Genomic DNA, 12,029 nt, shown 5'->3' with positions numbered 1-12,029 from the left:
TCTAATTTATTAAAAGCAATAACTTATCTTTATCATCGGCAGAAATTTGAAATGCTGTAATGGACAATGTGTAAATTGTTGAAAAGAAAATTTAAAAAAAAAACTTCCTAAGAAAACATTTTTTACATCAAATTTCCCGTAGCACTGAACTTCCTCATTAACACTTTGTCATTTATAGCACTTCAAATTTTCGCCGACATGGATAACATATTTTTATCACAGCCATTTTTTTAATATCAGCATTTCATTAATATATATTATAATTATGTACACTGAATAGATATTAATATATAAGAATAGTGCCTATTATGCCAAACAAGCATTTATTCCATTGTTTATAATAAAAATAAATTCATGTATCAGTGAGAATGAAAAAAAATAATTTGGTATAAGTAAAAATAAGTACGACTATAGCTACATTAAAATAAAACAACAACACTATTTAATCTATTTATTCTTCATTTCTAAACTAATTTTTCTTATTCCTGAAATATATTTTTTAAGGTTTTTGCCCTGTCTTGGGCCTCCTTGGCCTCAGAGAACATGGATGTGACACTTTTGTTTTTATTATCAAATTCCAGTTTTTCTAATTGCATGGATTTATCTTCGCCTTTTTGTAATGATTCATTACGCAGCATGTCGATGGATTTCTCAAAAAGTACATCATCTACAACTTCCAGGGTTGGGGGATTTAAACTCTTGTAAATCTCTATAAGACGTTGAGTATTCGATTTTCTTTTATCCCCTAAAGAGACCATCCCAACTTGCTGATTAGACTTATGGAATTTTCTGAAACAAATAATTAATTACAATAAACTTACATTTGCAAATCATGTAACAGAAATACCTGTATCAAATTAAATATATAATATAAATATATCTCAATGGGAAAACTGATTTTTTTAGGGAATATAGAAGTCTGGGCACTGTGTAAGACTCACAATTCTGCCACTTCCACATTGATTTATTTCATTCTTCCATTTGTTGATTTTTTGTGAGGTAATAAAGCTTTATGAACTGAGACCATTATAATATTCTCTATAGTATTACCTTTTATATCTTTAATTCATCTGGATAGGTAGTATTAAACTAAAAATTAGATTAAGTATTTTTAGTTACCCCTTTTAACAATAACTCAAAATTTTAATACACTAAGTTTTAGTGCGTTGCCACAGTGGCACAGTGGCGCGGGACGCAGCGTGGGCTCTGTGCCAGGTGTCTACACTGGAAGCGCAGACTTCATGCCATTTGGTCATGTGTTGGGTATCCTAAACTATTTTATTACAATGGACGCCGTAGATTTATATTTGTTAGAAAATACTTTTCAATGGCAAACACTGCGAGTTAAATATGGTACTAATGATATTAATTTCGAGAGGGATAATTTTTCACACTATATGAGAAATTAGGACAGCAGCCTATTAAATTTTTTGAGTACAAGAGAATGTCTACGAAACCATTTGACTACATACTGGATAAAATTAAAAATGATCTTGTCAAATCTGATAGAAACTAATGCTGAAGCATTTGTCCTGTGGAAAAATTCTTCACTGTAAGATTTGAACTTATCCATAAATATTTCATTATATTATGTAGAAAGGTGCCTTTGAACCTAATTTACACCTCATTTTCAGAAATCTATAAATTTTTAATAAAACCCAATGTATTAATGACAAATAACATTGTAATGTATTTTAATTGATAAAATAATGTTTTCAATAAAAAATAGGCACATTTTTAATAAAACATGTGTGAACTTAGAATATAGATAGGTCATTTTAGATTACCGTATTTTGCGGACGATAAAATGCATCGGACCGTAAGACGTATCCTAAAATTGATCTGTCTATTTTCGGAAGAATTTTTTTTTATTTGGATGATAAGACGCATCAGACCATAAGACGCACCCCAATTTTTTATTGAGTTTTCAGGGTAAAAAAATGCGTGTCATGGTCTGAAAAATACGGTAATTGTTGAAATCATTAGTCAGTAGTACTCATATTATTGTATCCTTATGGATACACTAATACGATCCTTATAGTTCTCTTGAAAGGTTTACATATCTACTTGTAATAATTTCAGATTATTTATGTAATTCTATTACGGATTTCAGTTTTTGTAAGTTATTAAAAAATTTCATAAGTGGTATTATTACTCATAACTCATAAGAAAATGACATCTTCATTCCCAACACGGGTTCTTCTTGAAACGCCCTCATAGTGGGCCAATTAAGAGCTTTCAAAAATCAGGAAATCCACTCAAAACCAGAGAGATTGTTCTATATCCCTGGCATGACCTGATAGCTATTTGTCTTTGGATGGAGTCCAGATTCCCACGATTGACTTTCTATTTAAATTTATTTCAACAGAGAGGGAAAACATTTTTGAGAATGGAATATGGAAGTCTAGGCATTTACAGGGCTTATGACCTGTCATTGGCTGGTTTAAGTGGCCACTTTACACACAGTGTAACATTCACCATTCTGCCCATGTTTAAACATCCACATTTCCTCAACTCTTCCATCTGTTAACTTTTGTGAAGTAAAAGAGCTGAAACCTTTATCACGTGGGTGAGATTCATTCGGCTGAACCAAATCACCTACTAGGCAACGCCTGAAAACGATTTTCCAATTTTTATACTTCTTCTTTTACCAGGTAGTAATTCGACAATGTTTGATTATGTCTAAATGCTTGCAGACTGGCTGGATTTCCTCACAACTAAAAACTAAAGTAAACAACTTTTGTGTTTCTTGAAAAATGGAAAAAAGTGAATTTCATGCAGTGTTTAAACACTGTGCTTTGAAAGGGAAAATGGCAAAAGAGACGAAAGAAAAGCTCGATAAACATTACGGTGAGTCTGCTCCATCAGATTACATGGTAAAATATTGTATTGCTGAATTTAAACGCGGCCGAACAAGCACTGCAACAATACCATCAACAGGAAGGCCAAAAGAGGTGGTTGCTGAAGAAAATATCAAGAAAATCCTCGATATAGTTATGAATGATCGCCGAGTGAAGTTGCATGAGATTGTTGAAATGGTAAACATCTCATATGAATGTGTGTTTTACATTTTGCATGAACATTTGCATATGAAAAAGCTATCGGCAAGATGGGTGCTCAGTGTCGAACAAAAACAAGTTCGAGAGACTACTTCACAGCAGTGTTTTGACATGATAAAGCGTAATCCTGTTGATTTTTGGTGTCGATTAATAACTGTTGATGAAACCACTATACACCTGAAACCAAAAATCAATCGAAACAATGGGTGGAAGCTGGTGGAAGTGCTCTGAAGAAGGCAAAGGCAGTGAAATCGGCTGGCAAGGTTATGGCCACTGTATTTTGGGATGCACTCGGAATATTGCTCATCGATTATCTTGAAAAAGGATCCACAATCACAGGAAAGTATTTCCGTGCATTATTAGATCAATTGAATGATGCAATCAAGGAAAAACAACCACATTTAAATAAGAAAAAAGTGCTCTTTCTTTAAGACAACGCACCGGTTCACACAGCATTAGTTACGATGCTAAAATTACGTGAAATACACTTCGAATGAGGAAGTTCAGTGGTTTTTAAAAAAAAAATATTTGTTAATAGACTGTTAAACAAAGCCAATTTTTTTTTTTTTTAATTTTTATATATCGTATTATCGGCGCTACGACTTTTCAAAGTTTTGTATTTCTGAAATATCTCCGCGTGTAACGTCAGAGGTTCATTTCCGCTTATTCTCATTCAGTTCTTCCCATTGGTCCAGAAGCGGCAAGCAGACCGGAAATCTTCCATAGCTCTCAGATCATAGGTCGATTCACATGAACCAGTGACGTCATTTAAAGTAGTGCGTTTTTATCAAAATATTTTTTATTATCTTTTCTGTACATTTTCAAGAAACTTTGCTGTACAATTTAATGCTCTAATTTTTACCCCACGTAAGAAAACATTTTTTGTATCCAATTTCCCGTAGGGCTGAAGTTCCTCATTGGTTGATCATCTACCTTCTAGTCCATATTTAACTCCTTGTGACTTTTTCCTGTTTCCAAACTTGAAAAAATGGCTCGCAGGAAAAAGATTCAGCTCAAACGAAGAAGTTATTACCGAAACTAACGCGTATTTTGAGAGGATCCCGAAATCGTATTATTCAGATGGTATAAAAAAGTTGGAATATTGTCTTACTAAGTGTGTCAAAGTAAAAGGAGACTATGTTGAGAAATAAATGGTTTTTGAAGAAAAAAAATGTTCTTTTACTACTTAGGTAGCTTCATTTTCAATCCGCCATCGTATCTAAATATATTTTGATTTCAAGGCCCATTTTTAGAAAGTTGTAAATAACTCAACATTAGAAAACAGGAATCAAATTGACGTAGTGGGAGTGGGGTTTGGACCTTGGATCCGAAATCCGCGACATTAACTAGGAGACCACAACCCTATTTAAATTATGTAAATAAATATTAATTTATATGGCAAAACTTTTAACCTCTAATTTTATTAAAATTTTAATTACTCACCCTCTTAAGGTGTCTTCGCGGTAGTAGATTTGTGTTATTGGGGTAGTTGGTACTGGGCGGGAGAAGACGGGCTCCACAGCGGGAGGGAAGGCTCGGTACACGTCCCACCAAAGCGGACGGTCCTCTACCCGCATGGCTCCACTCCTAAGAAGACCCTCAACCCTGACCATAAAACCACATTTTTAGAACTTTTAATATTTTTTTTTGATAAAAAGGATTTTGCTTTAAGCCTTTCTGAATGTCACAATATTTTCTTTGTCAATAGATGACTACATACCTTTACTTCAATATATATTTTAATACCCAGATTTTGTAATAAGCTGCTTTGGTTTTTAAATCTAATTTTTTGGGTAAATAGGTACGTATTTATGCTTTATTAGGAAATTATATAAAATTAAATTTACTTGACATTAATACTAAGCAAACAAACCATCACGCCGTTTCACCGTAGGGGTAGGCAGAGAGGAAAGAATGCCATAGCACTCTATCTTTGCATACAGACCTCGCTTTCTCTACATTCATACATCTTCTCATGCACACACGCCGATTATTCCTACTTTTGACATGTCCATCTTCAATTATTTGATGGACTTGATCGTGCCATGTCTTTCTTGATCTTCCTCGTTTTTTGCTTCCATCAACATTCCCTTATAGATCCTTTTAGCCGTTCTTTCGCTGTCCATTCGTTCTACATGTCCAAACCAACGCAGCACTCCTTTCTTGATTCTGTCGATAATGCATATCTCAGCCTTACACAGTTCACGGATCTCGACATTTGTGCACCTATTATACATCGTTTTACCACACATTTGCCTGAGGGATTGCATTTCGACAGCATTTAACCTACTTTCATAATCATTTTTTCAATTCCATACTTCGCTCCCATACATTCGAGTTGGCACTAGAACTCCATTGTGAACTGCTAGTTTAGCCTCCTGCGATAAACATTTGTTTGCCAAAGTAGATTAAATATTGACGTTAAAAAGTTTTAAAACTTTTTATTGCTTTAATACAGAGAATTTTGTTTATCTCTTTATCATTTTTGTCTTAGTGTTGCTTTAATTATTTTTTTTAAAACTAAAACTGCGTAAAACCTTTTTTCTCCAGTGTCTTTACTTTTGCAACATTTATTAAAATGTCGTATAGTTTGTCCGGTTCATTGGAAAGACAAGTCTAAAGAACTAGACAGTTGAAATAGCAAATATAAATAAAACACAAATATTTTTCCAGGTTAGTATTGAGTTTATTGAGTCAATTAAAACAGAGTTACAGAATAATAAAATACAATGACAATATTGAACTGTATTTCTCGAGAATTGATATCACGAATAAAACATTTTATTTTAAACAACCGTGTATTAAAAAAGTATAAGATATTGCATTTCCTTAATCTAACCTTTTTTATGTTTAACTTTAACAAAACTGAAACATGCATATTTTGTATCAGCTTGTAATAATTGAAGACCGTTTTCACAAAGTGAAATATCTACAAAAAAACAAAATGTGTTTTTTGACAGAAATCGATTCAGTGTGAAGTTGCAGCAAATGGAATTGGATTGGATCATCATTTGATTGAGTAATAATATGAACATATTTCAGAAATAACACACCTATACAAAGGCATATAAAATATAACATAAAACTACAAAAGTAAACTTGTATGTTATATCCTAATACAAAGCAACTTTTCTATACACAAAATATGTAGATATGTATATAACTTTTGAGAAAATTTGGATAGTTTATATTTTTTTACGAATTAGATCCACTTCTATAATATTGATTCCCATTATATGAGTTAGGATGAAATATTTCTATAAAACAGTATGTTTGTTTTTGTTTAAATCCTAGTAGATATTTTTTATCATAAAAAACCTCTTGGTAATTTAATTTTTTGTAGATATTTCGCTTTGTGAAAACAATCCTCAATTATAAAGTATGGAAAAAAGCAAACAGTAATTAAAAATAACCTTTTACTTAAATTATACTTATTATTTAACTAAGCTTAAATTGTAATCCAACTGTGTGAATCTTTATTTTTAAAATATTATTATAGGTATATTTATTTTTAAAAATTGAAAATTAATGAACTTATATTATATTAAAGTTTATGTTTTATTATTAGGTTTAGCAAACTTAGATATAGGATGACGATGCTCTATTAAGCACTCGGTCTTAAGATTTATATATCGGCCGGAAGAGTGGAAAAAAGTGCGTTCCGGAAGCTATCCATACTTTCCTTTTTGGAGTGTTTTATGAGGTTCGCCTGCAATGTTTTCATATCTTCGGTTATTGCCTGAGCAAGCGCCCTCTCCTTCAACTTATTAGAATCTTGAATGACTTTCCATCTGAAATATTGAAAATAAATCAACGGGTAAACGCAAAATGGTAAATGTTACACACTGTGTGAATAGTATTAGCCCTATAAATGAGGAATAGACTTCCATGTTCTCTTCTCTTAGAGGTTTTTCATTTCTAGTTTAATATTTGTCGATTGTGTACTTCGTCTTAAGTTGCCTACAGACTGACGATCGTCAAATGTTGAGATATGGTGACAACGTAAAGGCGAGAAATGACAATCATCAATTGTCACAAGAAACATACTCTTCTCAATCGTCAAGGGTGATCGTCTTTTTTCAGTAAAAAAAAAACATGTTTGTCATAATAAATATTTCTCGAAAAAATTCTCGCAGGGGTAGGGCAGGGAGGATGGACCGCCACACGCGTCTACCCTGACATACATACCTATCGTCTTCCACATTCATATGTCTTAAAATTAACTAGACTTAACATTTTGGTATATTTGATCATGCCACGTCTTTCATGGTCATTCTCACCTTTCGTTATCATTAATTCTCGCCTTAACTTCTCGTTTTAACATTCTTTTGTCATCCATTCGTTCTACATGACCAAACTATATATTGTCTTTGTTAAAATACCTATCTCTCAGTTCTATGTACATTCTTTACAATTTTTTTAAAACTTTTTTTCTTAAAATTTATTTAGGATAACCAACAGTTGTTATATAAGAATATAAAATATAAAAAAAAGTACATGCATCCAGTTAAAGTTTTTTCACAAATATAATAAGAGAACATGTTGTGCAGTAAAGAAAAAAATAAATAATATATAATACAAGAGAAAAAAAGAGCAGGGAGGGATGAGGAAATACAGGGGAGGAGAGGGATTTTCAGAACATAGTTGACCGATTCAAAATTTTAATATGATAATAACATGGACATAATTAAAAGAATATAAATTTCATCATTATTCTTCATCACTTCATCATTCATCAATAACATCAAAATTTCTGTATACGCACATAATGGTGCATAGGGCGCCTCATTGATACTCTAATATAATCATATTGATATCAGCAATGTAAGATGATCAGTGTTACGCTTCAGACGCCATACCGAGGACTATGACATGTTGCAGTGAAAACCACCTAATTAATTCACATCTCCCGTCAATCATCATCATCATCATTCCCTGAATTAGTACACCAATCGCAGAGTTTAACCATCGTTATTGTCTTACGCTTCAGTTATGAAATACCGCATAAATACTTCATGTCAACCATGCCGGGAATCGAACTCAAGACATCTTGCATGGTAGGCAAACGCACTTACTAGTACACCACGAGGCAAACTAATTTCCGTATCGGGCTTTTAACCCGAGAACGGCAGAGTCGAAAACAATCTTTCACACTCACACACAGGCTTTCCTTAACTAAATTATTGAATCAAATACAACGTACTGCTCATTAAACTCGGTGAACAAATCTTTGATTCCCTGGAGCCTACATTCGTAAACTAGCTGTGTGTCTAGAGTAGTCTTGATACACTGCTTCAAGAGGTTTTCCACCTTGGAGAGATTGTCTCGCGCTGCGACCAAATCCTTATCTTTCTGGTGGGTCATGAGATTCACATTCTTTGCCAGTTCCTCCAGAAGTTTATCCCTTATAAAATAAAGCATTCAATTTGTAAATTTTACTGCAGAAATTCTTAACCTCAGGACGCGACCCTAATTAGGATCGTGAGCCCCTGAAAATCCACATTTTTTTAAGTACCTAGCGAAGATTCTTACATTCTACTGAACACAAAAAAAAAAATGGCACAATTTGGTTTAAATTACAATTATTTTTGTTAACTCGCTTAGTAAAGATAGAAATATTGAGGGAGAAAACACATTTCTACTGGCATTTTTTTTAATACACGTATATTACTCGTAAGAACGAAGCTGTACTTATTTACAATCAACAGTGACATTTTCGGCACTCAAATAGAAAAATGAATTGAGCTGTTATAGAGGCCCTACGTCTTGTCAGCTACACTGTTTTAACAAATTTTAATCAAAATAAGGACAGAAAAAGCTTGCAATCAATAAATATAGAATTGGTAAGGAAACTATAAACATGGAAAGCCATACGCTACTTCAATTTCTGAGTGAGACAAATAGTCTCTTCCTAATTTATTTATTCATATTTTTTCCACTATAAACTATAATTAATAAAATAATGTGACCTCACTGGGGTTACCCGTGCCGAGGACACTTAACAATATATTATTTTTAATATTTTACATTTGAGAATAAACAAAGAAGACTTAGTAATACATAATACAGTTAAATAAACAGAGATAATTTTTAAAAAATTCAGACAGTTTTAAACACTATGTATTTATGTTTTTAATTAATTTATGTACATCTATATTATTCATATTACAAAACGCACAATGAAAGAACAAAAACATAACACGAGCTATACACTTGTGGAGCAGTTGCAGTAATTATATTTAACATTTCAATAGCTGACGACTAGGGTGAAAACCAAAAACTGTTTCCCTCAATAATTAATTTACTGGATACAGGTGCCAATTCGTTAGCTTTTTAAAGCCGTTTTTTGGGTCACTACCGAAAAAGGTTAAGAATAGCCGATTTTCTCTTTGCCAATTTAACAGTTACACGAATGAAAAGGTGTACAAATAGAGAAATATTACAAACAGTTCAGAAATAAAAAGCGATGACAAATCAAGAACAATATCCACACTCGATGGTGCGTAGAGCACTGCAAATGTACACCAAATGCAGCGTATCTCAATCATCGGGGACAATGACTAACTGGTGCACCTTTAGATGGACTAATCTACACATGATTTCCTATTTCACGATTTTAAAAAGCATATTTAAATAACAATAAATGTGTGCAGATGTTCATGGTATGATACAGGGTCCCTCGAGGAGAAGTTACTAGTTTTAAAAAAATAATTAAGAGAGAGGTATTTGAGTTGAAAATTAGAAAATAACTAGCAGGTGTCAAGGTGCATCATTAAAAAACATTTATTATTCTTACATAATTTTAACAATTAATTTAAGTCACAGATTTGAAATGAAGATATTTTAGCCCTTAGATATATTTTTCGTGCATAAAAAATATAAAATAAACTTACCTGCCCAAATTTTGATTCTTTAAAAACTCGGTTAGCTTGTGCTGTGCACCTTCAATATTATCTTTCATTGATGAATCCAATTTAACAAATTTATCCTGACATAAACGTGCATACTCATTACATGTAGAAATCAACACTTGTTGATAGTCTGAGCCTTCATCACAAGCACCATTTTGATTTGCTACTTTATTACGAGATTTTGATCTCCTTTGCAATTTTACTTTCGACTTATTAATATTCCCAACTTTAAACGTAAATGAATTTTGCGAGTCACTGCTGTGCTGTGCCTCGTTCGTTTTTTTGCGAATAGGAGGCATTTTATTACTTTATACTGTCGTTTTACCCAAAAATATGAAATGTATCCCGCCTAAACACACGACAAAGTATTTTTAAATGGCGCAAGAATCGGGAATGGCGCCAAAGAGCAGATAATAATAACAGATAATTTTGAAATCTTATGAAATAAACGAAAAACGGTAAAAAAAAAATTGAAAATCGAATGCAGAAAAATAAAAATATTGTCGATGGGCAGTTGTTAGGGTTGCCAAACATTCGTGAATACTGGGATTTTCTTCGTCGGGAAAATTCCCGACTCGCGGAACGCAGCAAAATATCAGAATTGTTTTAAATTTCGCGCCAAATGTCAATGACAGCTTGGATCACGTATTTAAGCTTTCAGCATCCATTCTGCATTCAGCCCAGTTCAGACGATACCTACTAGATCTTGGTGTTGGTTCAAGCAATTGATTACCGTCTATACATACCTACATGCATAAAAATATATACGACATACTGTAAAAAGATTACTGTTTACGTTTACTGCTAGAATTAGCAGTAACGTAAAAGTAAACGAGTAACAATGAAGATAGACTTACGTTACTTACGTTTTTTTGAAATTTAAAGTTGAATTTAGCAAAGAAATACGTGAAAAAAATCATTTATTATATCAATTAAATCGAAGTAAAATGGTCAAAAAGTCGAAACTCGCGCAAAATCTGTAACACGGGTTTGCATTCGTTTAAAAAACAATAGTAAGAATTTCATAAATATATCGTCGCCAATCGAAAGGCATTAAATGCGCGCAGAGTAAAAAATAAAATTGTAAGAAAACATATTTACATGAAAGTTTAATTTTTGTCAATCTTTTTCTCCACTTTTTCCGAACGAATCGGCAACCCTAAATGTGTTGCATTTCTAATTTTTGGTTTCTTAAAAAATACAATTGTCGAATTTTGATTTTCACATAATTTAAGTTTAAAATAATAATTTTACTACAAATAAAAATAATAAAAACAAAAAATATACCTCGTAAAGATAGTCCCAATCTTCTCAAGCCGACTGCCAGCCATGTTTTGAGCAAAAAAGTAGTCTCAAAATACTCAATTATGCACTTAAAATATTTACAGATAATTTTAAAGTTTTATCTAATTTTATTATTTAAAAAAATAGTCACGAGTTATAGGTTATGTGACCCAATGTCAAAAATCCAAAACCACAGACTACAGATTATAGCACAAACTATAGACATATAGACTAAAGGACTAAAGTGATCTAAAATCCAAACCAGAAATTATCTGCTTAAAATTCACAGCCATGGATAAATAGGCAACCACAGTAAAATATTATCACAGTCCTAAAATGTTTGTATTTTGAAATATTTTTTTTTTATGAATCACGACAGAATTTTTTGTCACCGTCTGCGTTGGGTTGCGGGGGAAGTCAAAGAAAGGCTTCAGCCCTAACCCCATACTAGTCATAGATTACTGTAAACGTATAATATGAATGATTATTGTAGGGTACTTAGATTCATTTAAAAAAACGTGAATTAATAAGCGCTGAGGAAGGTATGAAGGAGTGGATAATCGATTTGCTGCATTGATTTTGGCATCGTGTTGGGAAATATTAAATTCGATGCCTATTTCGTCAAAAAAACTAATTTAAAAAATCGGGATGAGTGATGGGACGCTTTTCCATTTAAATGGATTCGTTAATAAACAAAGCAGTCGATGTTGGTCAACAGAAAATCTTTGAAATATTCTTCAGTCTTACGTTTGTGAAAAGTGACAGTACCTAGTAC

At 32.5% G+C, this 12,029-nt stretch overlaps 1 protein-coding gene across 3 annotated transcripts; it reads right to left on the bottom strand.

Annotated features, from left to right (window-relative positions):
- Window positions 1-437: 437 nt before the first annotated feature.
- On the bottom strand, window positions 438-11,503 carry mRpS23 (mitochondrial ribosomal protein S23). Of its 3 annotated transcripts, none has more exons than XM_088230410.1 (3): window positions 11,258-11,500; window positions 4,503-4,664; window positions 438-789 (listed from the first exon to the last, which is right to left on the bottom strand). In XM_088230410.1, exons 1-3 carry the CDS (start codon window positions 11,299-11,301, stop codon window positions 480-482), a joined length of 516 nt encoding a protein of 171 aa, XP_088086536.1. In that variant the 5' UTR covers window positions 11,302-11,500; the 3' UTR covers window positions 438-479. The 3 variants fall into 3 exon arrangements, with proteins under 3 accessions (XP_088086536.1, XP_088086537.1, XP_088086535.1); XM_088230411.1 differs by lacking the exons at window positions 438-789; window positions 4,503-4,664 and adding exons at window positions 5,724-6,850; window positions 8,263-8,463 and having other exon boundaries at window positions 11,258-11,503; XM_088230409.1 differs by lacking the exons at window positions 438-789; window positions 4,503-4,664; window positions 11,258-11,500 and adding exons at window positions 5,724-6,850; window positions 8,263-8,463; window positions 9,953-10,488.
- Between the last annotated feature and the right edge of the window lie 526 nt (window positions 11,504-12,029).

Source organism: Micrasema longulum, unplaced genomic scaffold (assembly GCF_059751315.1).
Source record: "Micrasema longulum isolate JH-2025_06_02 unplaced genomic scaffold, ASM5975131v1 h1tg000755l, whole genome shotgun sequence".
NCBI classification, from domain to species: Eukaryota; Metazoa; Arthropoda; class Insecta; order Trichoptera; family Brachycentridae; genus Micrasema; species Micrasema longulum.
This window is presented reverse-complemented; position numbering and strand designations above follow the sequence as displayed.